The sequence below is a fragment of the Dunckerocampus dactyliophorus genome, chromosome 21 (assembly GCF_027744805.1).
Source record: "Dunckerocampus dactyliophorus isolate RoL2022-P2 chromosome 21, RoL_Ddac_1.1, whole genome shotgun sequence".
Classification (NCBI taxonomy): Eukaryota; Metazoa; Chordata; class Actinopteri; order Syngnathiformes; family Syngnathidae; genus Dunckerocampus; species Dunckerocampus dactyliophorus.
Genome location: NC_072839.1, coordinates 10783184 through 10805347, shown reverse-complemented (window position 1 = coordinate 10805347; position 22164 = coordinate 10783184). Strand labels below are relative to the sequence as shown.

The following is a 22164-nucleotide window of genomic DNA, read 5'->3' as shown; positions in this document are numbered from 1 at the left end:
GGGACCACCACAAAAAATACTGACTTCATTTCAATAATAATGAATTCATACATTTTTGACAGTGCTTATTCTTTGCGGGTCATTATTTTTCCAAAGTCAAATTCCTGTTTTTCCACATTCAATATGATTGAAATGGCAAGTGTAAACTTGAAACACATGCTTCCTGACACTGTAACCACAGAGCACGTGTTAATAAATAACGGAAACCCGTTACCATTAGTAATATCACCTTTATTTGCCATTTCACACACACACACACACACACACTCACACACAATTGAAATGTAAGCGTCGACATCTCTTGCACTCACAGACAGGTAGGCTACATTAGTGGTTATGTTAAAAAAAAAAGTAAACATGAAGGTAGCGTTTATAAATGATGGCCCACCATCCAAACAACCAAACATAGACATATACTGTATAGATAGTTCTATTTTTTAGGCTATTAATATAAAAAGGCAATTTATTTTTATTTTTTTGTATTTGAATTGCTCAAATCTGGAATTAATAGAACAAACAGTAAAGCAAATGTTAGCAAGCACTATGGCGAAGTGTTTTTAGTAGCTTTAGCAATGAGAGCACACTGCACTTTATAAAGATGGATGACCACTATGACTCTTTGAAGGGGTGTCTCAATTGTGGCATCTTGTGCTGGAGGTTAGCCTTTACATTAACCCCCCCCCCCCCCCAATAAAAAACATTCCAAATATTTCGGGCTTGCCTCCAAAATGTCATGTCTTAACGCCACTCTTACCATTGTGTGCTTTTTTTTTGTCAATAAATAGTAAAATACCACAAGTATTCTTTTGCATTAGTGACTGTACAGTTACACATATAGCTCGCCGTCAACGCCAGGAGAATCTGGGGATTGAAATGAAAACATGGATCAGTTTTGTTGCATAGCGTCCATTTCTGGGTGTCTTATTATATCAGCGGCCGTAGCATATGATTGCCTGCGGCTCAGTCGTTAGCAAAGGGCGGGAATGACGGGGCACAGTGTGTTTTGGTTGCTAAAATTGTCATTTGTGTGTGTTGGAAGTAAGGAATCATCGTTGGCTGGTACCATTCAGGTGGTACGGTGGCATTCTGACACGCTGACACCGGGATAACAAGTAAGAAGAAAGGGCAGCTTGGTAGAAAGCACATGATTGGCAGCCTCCAGGCAAACGGAATGGCGAGACGGGATTGTTCACATTCAACACGGACAGGTAGGCAGCGGCGTGCACTGTACATGAAATCAAAGACGATAAAGAAGCAGCCCTCCGCCTTTTGCCAGATTGGTGATTCACTTCAATTGAAAAGTGGGCACTTGTTTCGTAGTAGCTAGCAGTTTTCTTTGGTGACTGAATCGCCTAATTGCTTTCTGGCCTTCCTTTTTTTTGTCCCTTAAATAAGTGACCTAAAATCCCTTCACGCAGTAGTGTTGTCACATCAGCCCAATTAAGAAACAAAGCAAAAAGAATGACACAACATAGTCATTTTTTAAAAAAAAAAAGGTAAAAATTGGCATGTTTACACTCTATCATTTGTTGACTTCAAGACACCAGTGTAGTATGACTCCACTGACTTTGTATTTAAGCACCAGAGATTACTTCATAGAACAATAAGAATTATTAATCGTATTAAAAAAGGCAATGACAGTAATTAATCATTGAGGTGAGGTTAAAAATTGTTGAAATGTTTGACCCACAAGTGGTGGAAAAAAAGAATTTCAGGGTCATGCTCTGTTTGTGCATTGGGGGGGAGGGAAATGAGTGCGTTGAATGCATGAAATAAGATGTTAAAGTAAATGTGGTTAATAGACGCACTGCACTGTGAAACGCTGGAGTCTAAATGGGATCAAGACCGTATATATGTATATGTAATCAAATTCAAAGTGTTGAAGCCTGACCCTACCTTTTTTATGCAATATATTAATATCAATATAAAATCCAGTAGTGACTTTGAAGCACATTTGTCAGCGCCAACCTTCAACTATCAACTTTATCAAGACACGCCAACGTCTTGTGAGCATTAGGCTTAATTTCAAACACTCAGAGGAACCATTTGGAGTGTCAGCACGTGAAAAAGTTAAGATCTAGAACTGATGTAAGTGGACCTCTCTACTCCCTGATGCGCGGTCACGACATCCCGTTACAAAGCAGGGGTCAGGTTGCGGGAACAAAATCAAAAGTCTAAGAAATGTATATATGTACACAAAAGCAGCTCTCTGGCCTTTTTTTTTTTTTTTACCACTATAAAATACAACATCTCTCCCGGATTCTCTTGGCCAAACTTTTGCTTTTCTTCTTTCCGTTCTTCTCTTTGCTGTCCTCCATCTTCCTCGCGCGGATCTCCCTCATCAGGTCAAAGAACACCTGCAGGGAACAAACAGAGCTCGTACTTTCTCGCTCAATCAAGAAATGAAAAACACTGAGTGGCAGACAAACCTTGTCGACGTTGGCTCGGGTTTTGGCCGAAGTCTCCACATAGCACACCCCCCACTGCTCGGCGCGGGCCTTGGCCTCGTCGGCGCTCACCTGCCGCCGGTCGTCCAGGTCGGATTTGTTGCCGACCAGGAGAAAAGGGACATTCTCGTCCTCCTTCACCCGTAGGATCTGCTCTCTGGAAACAAGGAAGTGGTCGGTTAGATGTTAGATTGAGGAGCAAGTGTGGGAGTGTTGTGCAGCTTCTATCTTGAAGCACTAGATTATTAATCCTTAGTAGCAGAGCGTGCAATTCATTCAGGCCAATGACTTGCTGCCTTGATGGGCTGCTGTGGCGATCAAAACAGGAAGTAAAATGCAAGACTGAAGCATACTGTTTAGAAAAAAGCAAAAAAGATTACTCCAGTGTGGAAGTTCTTGAGTGAATTAAAACAAGTGTGGTTCCCGGCATCAATATGTTTGCATCACCTGTAGCTTTTATTTCCCAACATGAAATAAGTCGGCTTGACTAACTTTAGTGTTACTTTAAATTAGCTGGGAGCTTTACATTCTGTTGTCTTTGTCTGTCTTTTTTGTTTGTTTATGTTGAATTGCTATGAAAATACTTTATTTTACTACTTGGCAGCAACCAGCCGATCCATCCCAGACTTCCCTCGCCGGCTACTTCGTCCAGCTCCTCCTGGCGGATCCAGAGGCGTTCCAGGCCAGTTGAGATTCTCTCCAACACGTAACCCTCCTATCCATTGGACGTGCCCTGAACACCTCCCCAGAGAGGTGTCCTGGCTCCTCTCAATGCGGAGGAGCAGCGGTTCTACTCCGAGCTTCTCCCGGATGACAGTGCTTCTCACCTTATCTCTGAAGGACAGCCCAGCCACCCTATGGAGAAAACTCATTTCGGCCTCTTGCACCCGCGACCTTGTCCTTTCGGTTACTACCCAAAGCTCATGAGCAGAGGGTAAGAACAAAATTGAGAGATTTGTGTTTCGGCTCAGCTCCCTCTTCACCGCAATGGACCGATGCAGAGGCAGACACTGCACCAATCTGTCTGACAAATAAATAAATGACTACCGATCAGTCGATGCCGCACCTGAAGTCTACTGTCGCCGCAAATGATTCCAACTCCGTGATGGAAAAGACACAGAGGAAGCCCTCGCCGCTGCGGAAGTAGTTGTCCCGGATAGCGGCGTAGTCCTCCTGTCCTGCCGTGTCGAGGATGTCGATCTGTACCTCCTCGCCGTCCAACACCACCTTCTTCCTGTAGCTGTCGGCTTTGGTGGGCTCGTAGTCCTCCACAAACTATATACAGGGGGAGAACAGGCAGGGACTGAGATCGTGGGGACTTTACGACATGAAGGCGAATCCCACGCTCACCTCGTCATACATGAATTGCAACGTGAGAGCCGACTTGCCCACACCGCCGCTGCCCACCATGATCACTTTGTGAAGGGCTAAAGAGTTCTGCCCTTTGGGTTTAGCAGCTGCCATGGCTCTGAGGAAAAGTCAGGACTGTGAAATGAAGGCCGTGTCAATGAGACTCCAGCTGTTTGAATTGTGATCCCTGAAGAGTGAAAAAAAAGGGTAATTAGTTTCACCGTTTCTTCAAAAGAACTCCCGACAGGTGCCTGTCTTGTACCTGGATGAATTAGGTGTGACAAACAGCTTTTAACGGCTTGTTTATATAGCCACGCCTCCTCCAGAGTTGGAGCTGATAAAAGCCAGTGTTTGTGTGTACACAAGCCACAAAGAACCTGCATAACCCATTAGGTCATCGAATGAATACTGCTTGTAGTGACATATACAGTATTAGCAAACCCCACAGCAGCCTGCAAGAACACTATTATTGTGGTGCAGTTTAGTAGCTGGAGCCTGAAAAGTGTGCAAAGTGCAGACGGGGGGGCCATATACGGCCCACAGCATTTTTTTTAAATTGCCGCTCAACATATTCTAAAACAAAAACGAATTCATAATTAATGAGATACATTAGATATGACATCAACTTGCTTTATCACCTATAACACGAAGCTAAGATGTGGATGTTTTGTACAAAAAGTTAGGACACCCTTGTTATAGGGCAGTGCTTCTCAAGTAGTGGGGCGGCTGTGTGAATTTGTCGTACTCAGCATGCAATTTGACTCTTGAATACGCTTGTATGCTTCACTGCTCTCCATTTTGTTGCACTTCGCTGGTTTCAGTTTCAAGTTCAGTCTGTACAGTACAGATAAATAAATACATATTATCAGTTTCTCTGACCTCCAGTGGGGGCATGACGGAACCACCGTTATACGGTAACTTAAATTGGTGTCAAAATGGCCGCCGTACGCCTCAATATAAGGCAGGATGAGATCACATCAGCTTGAGAAGAATAAAGAAAAACATAAGTTCGTCCAAACCTGCTTAGCTAACTTCAGTTATGTTTAACGACAAAATGAACTGATTTTTAGTTTAAGAGCCCGAAGTGATCAAAATCTTACGACCAGTTGAAAAATTGCAAGAATTTACATTTTGCACTGTTGGATCTTAAGGAGTTTCTAAGTAGAGCTTCAAAATGAATGAAGAAAAAATGAGAGTGAGGCAAAAACCATTCACAAATTATTGCAAAATAGCATTAAGGTTCATCAGCTGATCAGAACTTTAAGACCACAGCCTTTAAAAGCTAAAATATTGTCATGTGGATCTTATTTCATTTTCTGTCAGGTATTCACACTGTCATGATCGCTTGATGGCAAAGGCCAAAAGGTTTTCTCTCTTTGAACGCGGTCGGACTGTTGAGCTGCATAAACGCGGCCTCTTGCAACACGCCATTGCCGGTGAGGTTGGACACAGTAAGACAATCATTTGAAACCTCCTAATGATCCTGAGGGTTATGGAACAAAAAAAAGTGGTCGACACAATAAAATGTCACCAGCGCTGAGCTGGAGGACACGGGACGATCCTCGGCCCAAATGAAGGTTGTTACTGGTGCCGAGTGCAGTCCAATAATCATCAGACGGCACCTGCGAGAGAAGAATATTAAGAATAAAAAACATATTTAAAGGCCTTATCTCCTTCAACGCCACGAAATTGGAACTTGCACAAGAGCACCAAACATGGGACGTTAAAAGGTTCAATAAAGTTTTATTTTCTAATGAGAAAAAAATGGAACCTTGATGGTCCTGATGGCTTCCAACGTTACTGGCATGCCACCTGAAATGTTTGCCACACAGCACAGTGAAGGGGGCGCCGCCATGACCTGCGGTGCTTTTTCTTTCAATGGAACAATGGAGCTTCAGGTTGTGCAGGAGCGTGAAACGGCAGCCGGTTATGTGGAGATGTTGCATGGGGCACCCCTCATGACTGAAGACCCCTAGTCTGAGTGGTAAGGATTGGCTTTTTCAACAGGACAACGCTGCAGTTCACAATGCCCGCCTGACAAAGGACTTCCATCAGAATAACCTCACTCTTTTGGACCATCCTGATCTAAATCCAATTGACAACATTTGGGGATGGATGGCAAGGGTAGTTTCCAAAAATGGACATCGGTTCCAGACAGTTACTCAATTTTTTTTTTACTCACTCCCCTTTCTTCTATTTGCATTGAGAAGCTCTACTTAGAACCTCCTTACAATTCCAACAGCGCAAGTGGGATAACAAAGTTAAATATGAAGGAAAAAATGATCCCCACTCCAAGTTTTTGGATGTTTTTATCTGCAACAAACCCAACTTTGTTTATCATGACAGTCTAACCGACAATAAACTGTGTTACAGCTTTGGATTTGCAACGCCTCAAATGTATTTACTCGATTATGTCACGTCAGAAGCGTCAAAATGTTTTTTGCTTGTCTAGATATGCGATAAAAGATGATTAAAAGTAAATTAGCTGCGGCGTTAAACGGGGACAACCACCAAATAAACGCAACAATAATGGGGTATCAGCTGGGTCAGGTTTCTTAGAGAATGGCTCGTTATATTAGATTACGTATGTATCCACGTATTTGACAGAAAAAAACAACAATCACTGATGAAAGGCAAAGAATGCTTGTAAGCAACATAGCAAGTGACTAACTGGTCGGCAGGTAATGGACTGGCTAGCGGTGGGTGGTGTTGCTGTCTGCTAACGACCAGTTTCTGCCTTAAGTATAAATCGTCGTTATTACAATGAAAACAGAAGCGAAAATGGATTAAACATTCATATAAAATGCGACAAACATACACATTCATATAAAATGCGACAAACAGCAACAGATGTTCGCTGTGAACCTCCCTTCTCAGCAGTAGTGGCAAGCTAGCAAGATGCTAATGAAAACCGACTGATGCTATGCTAGCTGACAGGATTAGAAACGCCATTTATGAGGTGTAACGTCACATACCGGTTTCTTAGAAATGCTACACGTCGGTGCCGCCTTGGAGAAGCGCTTGGATAAACGACAGGAGGGATCTTTTAGCTGCTGGTTAGCTCATGGCTAAGTTTCCCCCCCAAGCTAGCTCAGGTTGTGTTAGCACTTAGCAGTGATGTGACAGACAGTAGGCTAGGCTGGGCTGGGCTGGGCTGATCTCGGCTCGGCTCCATTCGGATCCACTCGGCTTCTCTCGGCTGTACTCGTAAAAGCCTCCGCCCTGCCACCTTGGAGTTAAAACTCCAAAGCTAACTCATTAATACCTTCATGTAACACTTTTTCTTACACTTTAGGATACATATGCCTGGCTCCAACTGTGTTATACGTTTGTTAGTAAATAACAAATGAATGCGCACCCATAATTGATTAATTGGCTCACTCCCTTTAAAAGGGGAAGGGGAAGGGCTGGCAGGAGGAAACGCCAGCGAAAAAGACCTTCACAGGGCAGAGCACGGTGAGAAAATGTGCAACAGCTAATGAACAGGCACTAGAGGTTAAAGCAAAAGTCTTCTTTTTTTTAATAGTGATGAGCTCCATTATACCAGAGCTGCATTTAAAGTATGCAGCAAAGACTTGGAATGAGACTTTTCAGCTGGTCAGAAGATGCATGGTAAGGTCTCCCACCTTAATAGCTGTACCATTCTGTTGGGAGGTCCCTGTTAACTCTTGTACATGTCATTTGTTGTAAATATTCGCTTTTCACACTGGAGTTATGTTAGGATTTGATGGATGGATATCCAGTTTTGCTTGGCCCAAATGTGTAGCTTCCATTTATTTGCATTGAGGGTACCTGGCATGCAGGGATGCACATTTAATAACTTGATGCCTCGCAAATTAGACAAATTCCCTCACAGCTGCGCAGGCACACAAGGTGCATTGAAGGCCCAGCCCCAAGTGTCAATATCCCCCTGTAAGCATTATGTGGTGTATGCAGCAGTGGGTGGGGGTGATGAATTTGTTTACACAAGAGGCGACTGTCACACATTTGCTCCATTGTTAACATTCCCTCTCCCATCTTTCATTAGGACAAACCCAGAAATGACTCCAAACCCTGCGAGCTGCTTGTTCGGTCCCTGGAAAGGCTGCAAGAAGTGCTTGACGGTAAATAATAGATCTGGCTGTTTATCATGTCAGTCAAAAGTTTAAAGACCTTTTCATATTCAGGAGCATGAGCAAGCGTGTCTAAACTTTTGACTGGTATTGCCAGCAAAGTCTGCTGTGTGAAAGCATGCATAGTTACAGTAGTATCCCATTTGTTTTGTAAAATGCTGGCTCTACCATATATAGTCATCCCTCGTTTATTGCTGTTAATTGGTTCCAGACCTGACATAAGTGAATTTCCACTGAGTAGGATTTGATCTGTGTGCTGCTCTGCTGCCCTCTTGTGTCCTCTTTTGCAGCACACGCCTGAGACGGCAGGAGGCCTAATTTAAACACACCTGAGGGCAATTAGAGGGCCTAATTAAACACACCTGAGGACAATTAGAGGGCCTTCTTAAGCAGCAACCTAACTCTGCCAGATTGTTGCCAACACTACCTGCTCTTCCCAGCGTCTAGTCTCTTGTGTTGTTTCTGGTCACTGTTACTATTCCTTGTTGTTCCCTGCAGTGGTAAGCGTGCTTTACCTTTTTTCCTGCTTGACTACTCGGCAGTGATTCTTGGTTATACTTTTCCTGCCTGTTTTGTGCAGCATTTTGTTAGTTTTCCCCGTGTTGTATCCGGGTATTTTCTGTTGTACTTTACCTTTTCCCCTTTGTTGTACCTTTTTTGAATTTTTGCCACATTGTGGACACCTTGTTTTAATAAATTGTTTAAAGGACTTATTCAACTCTGCTTATTGGATTGCAAAACCCGGCTTAGCCGAAACATCACACCATATTTATAAATGGAATATTGTCATAGTTGGAGCCTTCCAAGTACGTTTGTAAAATTAGTCGAGCCCTCTACACATGAACTAACAGCCCCATTGTTAACTTTACACTCTTATTACCCTACAGCACACGTGTCACTCGTACCCTGGAGGGCCGAGCTGCTGCAGGTTTTCTCTCCAGACAGTTTCTACAGCAGGTGATTTAATGAGCTTCCCTCAAACTGAAGGGGTTCATTAAAATCACCTGCTTTAGTGACTGGCTGGAAAGAGAACCTGCAGTGTCTCGGCCCTCCATGGCACGAGTTTGACACTCCTGCCCTACAGTATATCGTAGGCATAAGAGTGAAAGGGGCTGAAGTTGTTTCTGTTTCAGTGTCCTCTGTGAATACCATGCGGTCTCGTTTGGAGTTGATGGCCAAACAACACGGGTAACTCAAGCATCCCTCAATGGAATTATCAAATGTGCAAACATGGCTCTCCATTCAACGTTTTCCCCGCTTTAAGGATGGGCTTCCACTTTACTGAGGCGACCTGCTACCTGACGGCTGACCTGTTCTACCTGGAGGTGGCGCTGCTGCCGTGTGGCAGGGTGGAAGAGGTCAAGGTGGCACCACATGGGGGATCCCCTGTTGTATGTGACTCCAACTTAAGTTAGTCCCATATTTTGTATTATATACTCATTTTTTTAAATAGAAAACTTGTGTTGCAGAGTAGTGAGGCCCTCCTTCAGCTGCTGAGGTAAACATGGATTGTACTGCTCTTACTCTTACTTGTATTGTAGCATTTCTCACCAATTTTAAATTGGTCTGAAGTGTCACAACAGTGTATTGGGAATGTATTGTCCAAAATGTTGCCTTGATGCTGGGATTTACTGTTAAAATTGCTTTTAATAAGGCCTACTCGGAGATCACGGCATTTTGTCTGTAGCTTTTAATGCCAACGAGCCGCGTGTGTCTTCTAGCACATTTTCTTATGACTTTATTCCCATTATTTGTACTTTATTAAATTTTTTTTTCTCATGACTACATTTTTTTTAATATTTGAAATTAGGTTTTTTCCTCAGAGGTCATGCTTGTAAAATTCCAACTTTTTTTCTCCATTTTTATTCTTGTAAAATTACAGCTGTTTTTGCATCTGTGCTGTTTTACTTTCCCAACTATTTTTTTCTTGTGGTTATGACTATTCCCGTATTTTGACTTCTCATAACTTTCTCCGCAACCTAATTTTGCAAAAATGACAAGTTTGTTTTAGCTTCATTAACTGTATGCTACTAAAATGTTTTTCCACATATGACATTCTATAAAATGTACTTTTTGTCAGTTATTTTGACGTGTGAAATTACAATTTTTTAATTACATTTTGAGAATGTGCCTTGGGCCAATAAAATAAAAAAATGGATGTCCGATATCGGCCCGTTGACATAAAAATGTAGCCAAAGTGTCAAAACATTGCTGACTTTGCTGCCTGGTGTAGTTAATATTTTACACCAGGATTTGGCGGATACATAAGGTTGTAAGTCCATATATCGGAAATTGAGAATTGGACTATCGGTTATCGGCAAAAGCCAATATTGGTCATCCTTAATGTTTTTTTTTTTTTTTTTTAAAGTTGCGGGCTGCACTTTGGACACCCCTGTTTTGAAAGTAACGGAAGTTGCTCTAGATGAGGTCATCGATGCTAATTATTTCACGGTTGCACCCACAATAGGTCAAAACATTTGGCAGAGTTCTCTGCAAAATTGAAGGACCTCGTCACCCAGTACAACATCCCTGGAGACAAGTACTGCACAGCCCTATAAGATTGAATCATTTACGAATTTAACAAAATAAATTTCACCCTCTGTCATCTCTCAGTGATGTCAAATTCAAACTATTTGCTGCTCTGCAACACCTAGCGAAAGACTTGCAAGAACTGTGCCATTTGCCAAGGTGAGCGACTTCAGACAACGTCCATTTGTGACGTGCACCATTTTACATTTAAACTTTTTTTTTTTTTTTGCTTGCAGGTTACCAAGCAATGAGACCTGCTGCCAGATGGATCCGGTTAATGAGAGCTTGCTGGGGAGCTTAACAGCTGGAAAAGAAGGTAAATGAATGCAGCCCAAATGTGCATTTACAATTTATTTTTTTTCCCCCGTAACTGTAGCGGGACCTCGGTTTTATTTATTCCACAAGCTTAGATGAAAACCAAAACTTAAATAAGATGAGGAAATGTTTCCCTTCGGAAATTATGTTAAACTAATCCATTCTAGACACCAAAAAATGTTAGTTTTACATGCAGAAAATGGAGCAAAATAATGAACTAGAGAAGCACTCAGAGTGCAGACCTCCGCCAAGCGCCATAGTTCCCCTCCATATTGTGATTCACACAAAATCATTTTTTTAATCTGATATTTTGTAGAACCCGGTGGAAACTTGTCCTGAGGTTGTTTTTTTTTCTCTCCCCGAAGTGCTCTGACAATTCTTTTTGTAGCGTTATATGCACAAATGCCGAAAATTGTCATATTTCTCAATCCTTTAAAAAAAAAAAAAGGTCTGGATCCAGACGATAATCAGTAATGTAATCAGTTCTTCCATATCCAATTCCTGAAACTTTTCATCCACATTCATTCAGAACTTTAAGTTATTTTGAACACAAACCAACCGCTGCGCATGGCGAAGGCAGTGACAAATGGCTGGAACTTATTGTTGATGCGGACTTCCCGTACATCCTGGCGAGATGAAATTTAATGGCGTTTCTCACCTTCGACTTTGCTGGCACTCGCAACTGTCTTTGGCCCCATGGCGGGTTATTTAGCAGTCGCAATAAAATCCTGTGACTCTGTAATGCATAGGGTGCTTTGTTTGGGCACTCCATTTTGAAAAAAGGTACAGTAAAACGACTACTTTGTTTGGTGCAATATTGTATGAAAACAGACAAAATTGTGAAAATTTACAATGAAAACCGATACAAAAACTGCGCGTATGACGGCCACGGTAAAAAGACCCCATACGTCAGCTCAATGCATTCTACGTATAAAACAGCCACTGTAACTTTACAGTGTTTAGCCGAATCACTATGAAATGGAGTACGCACCTTTCGGGTACTGACAGCACATGTAAAATTGCCAATTTGAGCAACGTTGGTGAAAAATAAGTCAGCTATCAAGCAAAGCATTTGTCAATTTTAGAACATACTATGAAGACTGTACTGGCCACTTCATTAAGTACGCTTTGATTTTTGTATCCGTTCCAGATTGCCCTTTGACCCTCCAGTTCTACTCTGCCCCTATTGGTGACGTGGCTGCAAGTGAGATACTGGTTTCCTTGCATGTATTCCCTCGTTTATCGCGGGGATAAGTTCCCAAAATAGCCCGCAAATCAGATGGACGTTTTTGTTTTTTTTAACAATGATTGTTTTAAGGCTGTAAAACCCCCTCACCATATACTTTTCTCACAGGCATTGACATTTTATCACAATTCTCTCCTGTTTAAACACTGGCAAATTAGTCCAAACCTTCTTTTTGAATTTTAAGGAACCTACAGATAGGACACAAGAAATTAAGTTACTCACGTGTATCACGTGTTTTTTTTCTCCTGTGACCGTGCCTTTTCGTCCTGTCACCGCTCCGCTGTACTGTAGCATTTTTGTGTCCTTGTTAAAACATTGTTGCAGTCCTTCGAACCAGATTAATTTACAAGCTAGCAAGCTAGCGACGAGACAGGCAGAGTGGGCGCGAAGGAGATTGATTGACAATGGTCTACAGCCAATCAGGACACAGGTTCAGACAGACGAGCGAGGGAAGAGACACTCAACTTCCCACAGTGCAATTCTTCTTAAAGGGCAAGGCTCGGACTTTAACAGCTTTCGTGCTGTAATTAAAAAAAACTCTTAAAAAAAAAAAAATCAGCAAATCCTCGAAAGGTGAACCGTGATAGAGCGAGGGAACACTATATTCAATTCACCTCTTGATTAAATCATTTTTAATGCATGTAACAGACGTGGAAGCAGCCATGCAGGTAGCCCAGGTAGCTGTGTGCCCGAGTCATGTGACCCACAAGCTTCAGATGGCTTCAGTCCTTCAGCTGCCTCTACAACTGGACACCCAAGGGTAATGGAAAGGGCAATTTCCCCCGCTACAGACATGTTAGATTTATAAGTGTCCCAGCAGCTACCCTGTCTTCACCCCCTTGAGTGATGTCCCACATGAGGCATTTCCTGCCTGCTTTGTGCTCAAACTGCAGCCAGTCATACCCCTGATGATGCCTTTTGTTCACAAGATAAGCAGAATTACAGGTATTTTCAATATTTTAGCCTTATGTTTGATATTACGTCAACCAACGCTATTTTTCTTTTTCAGAAGTTGCTATGCCAGATATTGACCTGCAGTGGGCGCCATTTCCCCATCTTCTGACGGGCAGCAATGAGCGGGACCACATTTTCACTGTGGTATGTTCTTTAATCCTCCTAAGTAAGCTTTATTACTGTGTACATATGTTTGTTTGAAACAGCGTCTTCCTTGTGAGGCCGTCCACACATATGTTTTTCCTGGAGAGGCGTGGGACTCTCCTGTCCAAAGAGGGACTGTGATGGACAGCATTCCCTTCACCCATCCCGTCCACATCCCGAGCCTGGTGGAAGTGCTGCGCCATCAGTGTGTTATTAACAATTTGTTGCGGAGCAGCACATCCAAAGGTCCCGGTATGAGTCTGCATTTAATTGCGCACTCTTAAGGAAAATGTCTAACGGTTATTTTGTTCAGCTTCAGCTTGTGAGCAACATTTCGAGGTCCGCCAAGAGGCAGACGCCAGCTTCTCCGTGACCTTCCGTCGACCCGACGCGGACTCTCTTGCAGTTTGTGAGCATTTTTTTTTCCCATTAATTTTGGTTACAAAGTACCACCGTTTTTGATACCAGTTTGAGCGTGTTGGTAGAAATATTCAGTCAAGGCCAAAGTTAACATAAGACATTGGAAGGCCGGATCACTGAAAGCACCATGAAAGGCGGGGAAAAAAATTGCATGACTAAAAGCAAACTGCTCAACTCGGGAAGGAGGTTGTGGCAAAGCCGAAAAGTTGTACAAAGTCTTAACCTTAATGTCGTGCAACCATCACACGAGTATAGAATGCACGGAAAACAGTCCTCATGACACAAGTGCCGCTCACGAGTCTAGAAAGGAGCATTTGAACCTAATTATTTTATTCATATTCTGACTTTTTCTGCATGAGTTGTTGGGCTATGTAACTTTTTTTTTTTTGCTTTGTTCCAGTGCTGGTGAACATACCCGATTCTCACCAAATTCAGTGCAGAGTATTTCGAGCAGGGATGGTGGAGTCCTCCCTGGATGAGCATGTGTCTGGTGTCATGAAGAGGTGTGTATATCATGGGGGTAGTTTTATGGGGTAGCGAGCTGTGTTGAGTCGAAAGCCGGACTTGCGTGTTCAGCAGTTGTCACCATGGTAACTTAGGCTAAATTCAGAACCTGGTTATGTCCAGGCTTTCAGCTTAAAACCCGCTATCAAAGTGGCACTGTAACTAATTCGGCAAGAGTGTCAACATTTATTGAGAACCTACGAGGTTCCCGAGGGGACATGGAGACCAAAAAAGAGCATTTCCTGATATTTATCTAGAAGCGAGACATTTTCAGCTGACGGAAGATGCCAGATATGCTCACTTTTTGAGGCAAGCACCAGGAATAAAATGTCATATGAAATAGTACAAATTAGTCAATGTTGGCAGACGTACCGTATTATGCCACAGCAGTCCTTGCGTGAGTTATAATACAATATTTGCTGGAGGAATAAACACTTTGAGGCATCAATCAACTGCAATAAAACACTTTTTATTATAACAGCGGAAAAAAATTGTACAAGGAAAAAAATTAAAGGTCGCCACAACACATCTCACAACACTGCCGTCTAGTGGTCACTGCGAGATAGAAAATATTTAATGAAAATATAACGTTAAAATAGAAAGTTGTTGCGCCAATGTATTTATTTCTTAAATGGATAAGTGTTAGTGTCAAAGTTGTGCAGTGTTGAGGGTTTATAAATGAAAATAGTAGGGTAGAGTTGGTATAATCAGTGTTAACTTGGGCGTTCACATGCTGACATGCCAGCGGTCCTCTCTCGGCGACATGTGGCTTTTAGTAGTCATAATCTTTCAGGAACTCCTCATAACGCTCCATAATTACTTGCTCATCTTGTATAAAATACACTGCCTGGGATTGCTTCACTTTTCAGCGGAAGTACTGTAGAATAATATGACGTCAAACGCCCCCCTTTCGCGGGAACGTGCATTTAGCACATAGCCGAAAACCGGACAACCACCGAAGTACCGGTCAATTCTGTTTGGGGGATTTAGGTTTTGTTGAGTTGCATCATGAGCACAAGGCCTGAGATGGTGGAGACCCTTTCGCAGAGTACCCCCCCCATAGCTTTCAGTCAGTCGTGCTTTGGGTGTCTGTGTTTTAGGTGCATGTCCATCCCTCTGACCCTGCAAGCCTTGTACAAAGAGATGGAAGATGCTGCGGCGCCTCCTGTCTCAACCCCTGCAGTGGCTGAAAACGAGCCTTCAACTACCCCGTGCTTAATTCCGGAAGACTTGCCCTCCAGCTCTGCATCCGAGTGCCCCAAGATAAACTCAAGTCCCGCCGCCGCCGCCAGTCTTCACCCCGCTGCGCCTGTGGGTGCTTCTTCACACCGTTTGACCAACAACAGCCAGCTGTCTGACCTTGTCTAGTCTTATTACAAAACCTACACTTTGGAACGAATAAATACTGTCGCTGAACTGTGTGTACCAGGCCATGAATGTGCAGCTGTTGCTGCGGCGCACGGGCTGAAACCACTTGATTGCACTGTGTGGACGTGGAACGTCAGTAGACAACTGCTCTGCTGAGGTATTGATCCAATGACCTGTTTGGGTGCCATTTATGGAAACCAGACCTTAACCAAAGGTCTGCTTGGTTAAAAAAAAAAAAAAAACAAAAAAAGCTGCTATCAAGGTGTGCCATCCCGTTCACTTCCCCAACATCAGGGTCCTCCTCCAGTTGGCCTGTACCATCCCAGGAACATCGTGTGAATGCGAGCGAAGTGCCAGTACCTTGAAGCGTCTGAACACCTACATGCGGGCCAGTATGACGCAACAGTGGCTCACCTCGCTGGCACATCTCCACGTTCACTACAACAAGGTTATGAACCTGGAGGAAGTGGTGGACATATTTTCCACGACACATCCAAGAAAGATGATGCTGAATTTGCGATGGGTAAGGCTGGAACGCATTGTAGTGGTTCATGGGGGTGGGGGGTGTCCTCCCCCTCCACCCGCTCGGTTGCTTCGCTCCCTCGCAAAAGGTCCGTTCACTCACATTTTTGAAAAAAAAAAAAAAGATTTTTGAAACACCCCCCCCCCCCCCGAAAAATATCTGGTTACCGGCCTGCTGTAATGAGACTGGGGTTGATTTCACCATAGCGCCCTCTAGTGGGGGGGCGCCCTACTTGCACCTTTTGAGTGCAAATTGACGTTTATTGCAAGCAATGAAAATTTAAGATGAATTATCGCTACTGGGTAACAAACCTGCAACGCCAAATTTTTTCCATTTCAAATTGCAGCTAAAAACATTACTCCATTTCATTGGTTGGGGAAATTGTGATGGTGCATCCAGCTCTTAAATTTTAGCCTAGAGTTATTTACCAAACACCATAAGGCACATAACAGCTGGGGTAAAGCTATAATAGTGCATGCTCGTGAATTCCCCCCCCCCCCTCCCCATCCCAAAAAAACAAAAAGGTACTTCTCTCTATTGCCAAGTGAAAAGAAATCTTGCGCATGCAACCAGCATGTAGCCACTGGCAGAATCAAAGTGGAGAGACCCAAGTAGTCAGTATTAACATATTTATTAACAAAAAGGGTACAAAACAGAAAATGTCCACAGGTAAATATTAACAAAACCTCCAGGCACAGGAAAAGACAGAAATACAGTACAAATAATCAAAAAACACTGCACACAACAGGGAAAAACAAAAACCACTACAGGAACAAAGTACAAAAAAGGATCACTTGCAAAAACGTGAACAGGAAATGTCAAGATACAAAAAGGCAGAGCAGGTTACACCTGAACGCAAGGGTACAAGGTAGCATGAGCAAACATGGTAAGACGAACTGGCAAGGAGCAAACGCTCAAACAGGCATTAAGTAACCGTGGCTTTATTGCATACAGGTGCGTATGAGCTCCTCACCCAGGTCGACAATGCACTGCAACAAGAGAACAGCAGAGGGCAGCAGAGCAGCACCAGACTGATGACAGTACAGTTTTTAGAGTTTTTGCAGTTCTTGGCGTTTGTTTTTCTTTAAGGTTCATACTTGAATGCTCCAGCATTGTCTTTGTGGTACGGCAGGCATGCGTTCCGCGTACGTATTGCAGCGAAATCGCGTATCACATGAAAATTACGCATTGTAGGGAAATTTTAACGCATGCACAAGTCCTCACGTGCACACCCAGACTCATGACAGTACTCCGGTGTCTGCCCGTGGCAGACACATTGGAGGGCATTCTCCAAGTCTCTGTCCGTTGGATTGGGGATGATAAATGTTGACCGATTCACCCAGAGCCTTGCAAAACGCGTGAAGAAAATCGAAGTCCCCGGTCAAATACAACATCCACCAGAATGCCATGAAGACGAAAAACACGACTCGCGAGAAGTCAGGCTGTCGCCAACGACGAAGGTAGCTTGTGTAGCGCCTTGTGCCGGAAGAAGTCCAGTGATATGTGAGACGTGGGCAAGGGCTGGAGGGCGATGTGATGCTTGCTTCTGGCACAGACCGAGCAGGCATTAAACGCCTCGACATCCGCCATCTTGGGGCACTACGAACAGTGGCATGAAATGCTGGAGGTGCGTCCCCACTGCAACACCGCTGACCTGAGTTCTGGTGGCACGAATAACTTTTCCTCTGGGCACCGCTCTGGCGACCTGGTTCCAGCCACTGCTTCGGCCACTTTCCTCCCCACCTCCCATTGGAGAGCTAGCACTCGGGCTACAGGTACGATCGTCTCTGGGGTCAGCCGGGTCTGTAGGTTAGAGAAGTTGAATCGTGTTAGAAATGGCGATTAATGGGGTTAAGTCTCTGGGCCATCAGAATATGCCAGGTACCTTTTCCCCACATCATAGTTACCCTCAGCTGTGGTCAGGCGATGTGAGAAGAATGCACATGGAGCTTCTGGTCGACTGGGGAGCGTTGAGAGTATCGCTTCCACTCCTGCATCAGAGGAGTCCACCTCCACGAAAAACTGGAAGGAAGGATCGGGTGAGTAAGGACAGGTGCGGACGTAAAACAGGTCTTAAGTTTAAAAGGCTGATTCGGCTTCTGGAGCCGAACTAAATGGTATCTTCGTCGATGGAAGCCTTGCTGCTATAATTACAGATAACTCCTGTAGAAACATGCAAACCCCAGGAACCTCTGCAAGTGCCGTCTTGATGTCGGAGACGGCCAATCGACCACCGCCTGTATTTTGGCGGGATCGGCTCTAAATTGGCCCTTCTCCACAATGTAACCCAGAAAGGAAACCTCAGCATGGAATTCACACTTTTCAGCCTTTACAAAATAGGCTGTTCTCCAGAAGCCGCGCCGCACACGGACATGTTCCTGAAAGGAATCAGAAAAAAATTAGAATGTCTAAATCAGGGGTGTCAAACTCGTGCCATGGAGGGCCGAGACACTGCAGGTTTTTCCAGCCAGTCACTAAAGCAGGTGATTTTAACGATCAACACCTTCAGTTTGAGGGAAGGAGCTCATCAATTAAATCACCTGCTGGAGAAACTGGTTGGAGAGAAAACCTGCAGCGTCTCGGCCCTCCAGGGCACGAGTTTGACACGTGGTCTAAATAAACGAAACAAAATTCATTGATCATATCCCTGAGCTTGCCAGTCAATAGCGGGATTGTGGCGCTTAAGCCAGGTTAGACCCAAAACTACAGGAGCTGATTGCGAAGGGACAACAAAAAACGGAATCGATTCATGGTGGTTACTCGAGAGTCGGAGAGTCAATGATTCCGTTTGAAAACATTTCGGCTAGCAACTGGCCGTCTAAGGAGAGCACTTCCTTAGGCTTAATGAACAGAACCTTAATTTTGTACTGGCCCACAAAAAACTGTCCAGGAAACAACCCGAGTTTCAGTGCCGATACTGCAATGCTCTTGACCCAAACGATTGGCTTCCCCACAGTAGACGCATAACCGCAGCTGGAGACGACTGTTGCGCTCGTCTGCAATCAGCCACTGCCGCGATTGAAGACTAGTGAGCACTGGTGAATGAATTGGTGAATGAATTGCTCGCAAGACCCGCCCCCCAGAAAAACGAGCAGGGTGAGGGATAATTGGTTCTCGCTAAGGAGCTAATTGTGAAGCACTAGCGGCTAACGCCATAGCTTCGCTTGGAGTAGGAGTCGCAGCTGGTTCGAACCGCTGCTCCAATGCGGCAACGCTCGCAGACAGAGCACTAATAGCCCCCAAAATGTCCTTTAAGGACTGCTCACGGCTGCCCACTAATTGCCACTGGTGTGACAGCGCGGAACGGAAATGGTCTAGCTCTGCGGGATCCATTTTGGCCAGTTCTGTCACGGACGGCGTGTAGCCGTTTGGCAGAATCCCGAAATACAGAGACTCATGTAGTCCGTGCTAATAAATTTAACAAAAAGGATACAAAATAACAAAATGTCCACAAGGTACTAACAAAAACCTCCGGGCCTTGCCACGGTGAAAAAAACAGAAATAGACAAAGTACAAATGAACGAAAAGCGAATCAAAAATCAAAAATCCCTGCAATAAGAACTAGCAGGCACAAAGCACAAAAAAGGATCATTGTTGCAAAAAAACGTGAACGGGAAATGTCAAGATACTCACAGTAAGGCAGGGCAGAGTAGACCAGTACAGGGTAGCATGAGCAACCATGGTCAGACAGAAAGGAGCAAACGCTCAAACAGGCATTAAGTAATCGTGGCTTGATTGCATACAGGTGTGCATGAGCTCCTCCCCTATGTCGGCAGTGTGCTGCAACAAGAGAACAGCAGAGGGCAGCAAAGCAGCACCAAACTCATGACAGCACATATACCGTACATTTTGAGCCAGCATGTCAGTTTTCAGATTGCAGTTCTTGTTTTTTTGGTGTGTTTTTCTTTTCAAGATTCACCCCATAATAAGGCATGCGTTCCGGGTACGTATACATGGCGTATCACATGACAAAAAACTCCGCATTGTAGGGCAATTCTAACACATGCACAAGCCCTCACGTGCACACCCATAGTTCAGTTCCAACTCATAGTTCAGTTCCAAATGTGAAAATGATAAATAGTCCATGGTGTGATATTTGTAAATAAATGATTTGGATGTAAAAATGATGTCTATGTCGTGCTATAGTTGTTTAAATATTTCAACTGTCACAAAAGTGTGCCAAAAGTGAAAGTTGTGCTTGAAATGTGTCTTTCCTTTGTAGTCGGCAACTGACATTTTCCTGAAACTTGCGTGTGTTCTGATTACTAAAGAACGGAAAAAGGTAGAAATAAACTTTTTTTCCTGTTGAAAGACGGGAGTCTCATCTTTTTTTTGGTCGGTTTCATGTTTATATAGACATAGAACACAATATTCTGTGTGCCTTGAAAGATCAGTCACAATCATCTAAAATGGCCGCTGCTGAAGGGGTTGTCTTTGGAAAAACGACTGGGATTGAATGAGTTAATGGACAGATCATATCTTTCAATCAGTTTTGCTTTCGTTGTCAGTCTGAAGGTGGAAGATGCTGCTGCTCCTGTCTCGACCCTTGCGAGGGCTGAAAATGACCCTTCAGCTCCCAGGTACGTACCTTAGGAAGGTACACAGAAGGAGGAGAGCTTCGCCAGCTCTGCCTCAGAGCCCCCTGAAATAAACGCAAGTCCCACCACCGCCACTTTTCACCCTGTGGCTCCTGTGGGTAATTTTTAACACCGATCAGAGTTTGACTGCAAAGCATACACTTCAGAATTCATTATAATAATCCTGCTTCACTGTGTGCACAAAGCCGTGCATGCGCAGCTGTTCCTCCTACGCATCAGCTGCGACATAGAACATATAGGTGGGCTAAAGCCAGTTTACTGCGCTGCGTGGATTTGAGAATGTCACCACCAGACAACTGCTTTGCCGAAGTATCCAATGACCTGTATGGATGCTATTTATAGAAACATTCCAGAGCGTGCGGAAAAACTATTCTCTTCTCACAGCTGCCCTTTGTAAGAGGAAGAGGAGATTACGCGTCGCCACCTCTTTGTTGGCAAACTGGGAATCAAGACTGCAAAACACAGCAGGGAAAGGACAGGGAGAGCTGGCATGGACGGAGTCACTCCAAACACAGCATAGAAAAGACTTTTCTTAACGTAGCGCCCTCTAGTGGGGAGTGCCTTACTTTGCACCTTTTATGAGTTGCGATTGTCTGCAAATAATGAAAACTTGACAAACTTAGACGTTATCGCTACCGAGTGACAAGCATGCGGCGCAAATTTCGCAATTTAACGTTTACATTTTTTAATTGTATCTGAAAAAAAAACAACAAAACATGAAATTGTATGAAATGTTGTTGCATCCGGTGGTGATTTTTGCGGTCGGGTCTTGTAGGTCAGTGCCCCGGCGGATTCGGCAAATGGCGCGGCAACATTGTCGCACGCATGTGCCATTTTTTTTCCATCCCAAAAAATAAGAAAGGGACTTTTTCCTTTGTTGCCAGGTCATATATTTCATTGGTCAGCAACCACATGTTGTTTCACAAAATGACAGGAAACGTCGTTGCATCCGGTTGTGATTTTTGCATACTGGGCAAGAAGACCTATGACCCAATGGTTATTTCATCACGTCATCATTATTATATAAATAAACGTGTCATAAGTGCATTTTCTGGACTAAATTTCTTGTTTGTGTGCCTGCGGATCGTGTTCATGCCGCATCTCCCTGTCCTTTCTCTGCTGTGTGGTGCAGCAAAAGCAAGGAAACATACTCCAATGGTAACTATACAGGAAAGGTACACATTTTGGTGTTGATCTGACACCAAGTAAACACAGGAGCAGCATTGTCGATAATCATTTTGTTAATGTTTACACGGGCGTTTTTAGATTTCTGAATGATTTTGTGATTTTTTTACTGATTATAATTAGAATAAAGCACAGCAAAAACCCCAAAAATCTTTCATAAAGTGTCCATCCATCCATTTTCTTCCCCTTATCCGCAGTCTCAGGAGGGAAGTCCATTTCCCGGTCTCCGGCCACCTCTCCCAGTATGTTGATACAGTATATGCGCTTCAGCACAGCGCCATCTTCAGGGTATGACGGGCCACTGCATTCGTCTCCAGTCTATTTTGATAGCCTTCACAAATGTAAATGAGCAGTGTGCAGCCGAGGGCTTGTAATTATGATGTTCGTCTATTGTTGCAAATTCCCGCTGGTGGTTTTGCTTTCTTTCGGTGCTGCGGTCTCTTTAAATCCAGAGGAGCAGCAGCAAGTC

The 22164-nt window shown here is 43.9% G+C and overlaps 2 protein-coding genes across 3 annotated transcripts; one reads left to right on the top strand and one right to left on the bottom strand.

Moving 5' to 3' along the window:
- Positions 1-210: 210 nt before the first annotated feature.
- ralaa (v-ral simian leukemia viral oncogene homolog Aa (ras related)) lies at positions 211-12377 on the bottom strand. 2 transcript variants are annotated; one of them, XM_054765576.1, is made up of 5 exons: positions 12222-12377; positions 3798-3984; positions 3514-3722; positions 2430-2604; positions 211-2357 (listed from the first exon to the last, which is right to left on the bottom strand). In XM_054765576.1, the coding sequence occupies exons 2-5, from the start codon at positions 3909-3911 to the stop codon at positions 2235-2237; spliced, it is 621 nt and encodes a 206-aa protein (XP_054621551.1). In that variant the 5' UTR covers positions 3912-3984; positions 12222-12377; the 3' UTR covers positions 211-2234. The 2 variants fall into 2 exon arrangements, with proteins under 2 accessions (XP_054621551.1, XP_054621550.1); XM_054765575.1 differs by lacking the exon at positions 12222-12377 and adding an exon at positions 6773-6940.
- zgc:111976 (uncharacterized protein LOC553663 homolog) lies at positions 6511-15437 on the top strand. Its single transcript, XM_054766385.1, has 17 exons — positions 6511-7253; positions 7324-7409; positions 7825-7890; positions 8973-9097; positions 9174-9300; positions 9379-9407; positions 10377-10448; positions 10523-10597; positions 10675-10754; positions 11904-11957; positions 12648-12759; positions 12820-12944; positions 13009-13097; positions 13160-13349; positions 13411-13506; positions 13918-14020; positions 15122-15437. The coding sequence occupies exons 2-17, from the start codon at positions 7326-7328 to the stop codon at positions 15387-15389; spliced, it is 1695 nt and encodes a 564-aa protein (XP_054622360.1). The 5' UTR covers positions 6511-7253; positions 7324-7325; the 3' UTR covers positions 15390-15437.
- Positions 15438-22164: the final 6727 nt, after the last annotated feature.

What these genes read in the sequence shown, in the direction of transcription:
- ralaa (XM_054765576.1), bottom strand. Translation starts at nt 3,911, where the DNA reads ATGGCAGCTGCTAAACCCAAAGGGCAGAACTCTTTAGCCCTTCACAAA. An exon ending in TGCAATTCATGTATGACGAG is followed by an intron (nt 3,723 to 3,797) that starts GTGAGCGTGGGA and finishes CCCTGTATATAG; the next exon opens with TTTGTGGAGGACTACGAGCC. An exon ending in GCGGCGACAGTAGACTTCAG is followed by an intron (nt 2,605 to 3,513) that starts GTGCGGCATCGA and finishes CCTTGTTTCCAG; the next exon opens with AGAGCAGATCCTACGGGTGA.
- zgc:111976 (XM_054766385.1), top strand. Translation starts at nt 7,326, where the DNA reads ATGAGCTCCATTATACCAGAGCTGCATTTAAAGTATGCAGCAAAGACT. An exon ending in TTGATGGCCAAACAACACGG is followed by an intron (nt 9,098 to 9,173) that starts GTAACTCAAGCA and finishes CCCCGCTTTAAG; the next exon opens with GATGGGCTTCCACTTTACTG. An exon ending in CAGCACATCCAAAGGTCCCG is followed by an intron (nt 13,350 to 13,410) that starts GTATGAGTCTGC and finishes TATTTTGTTCAG; the next exon opens with CTTCAGCTTGTGAGCAACAT.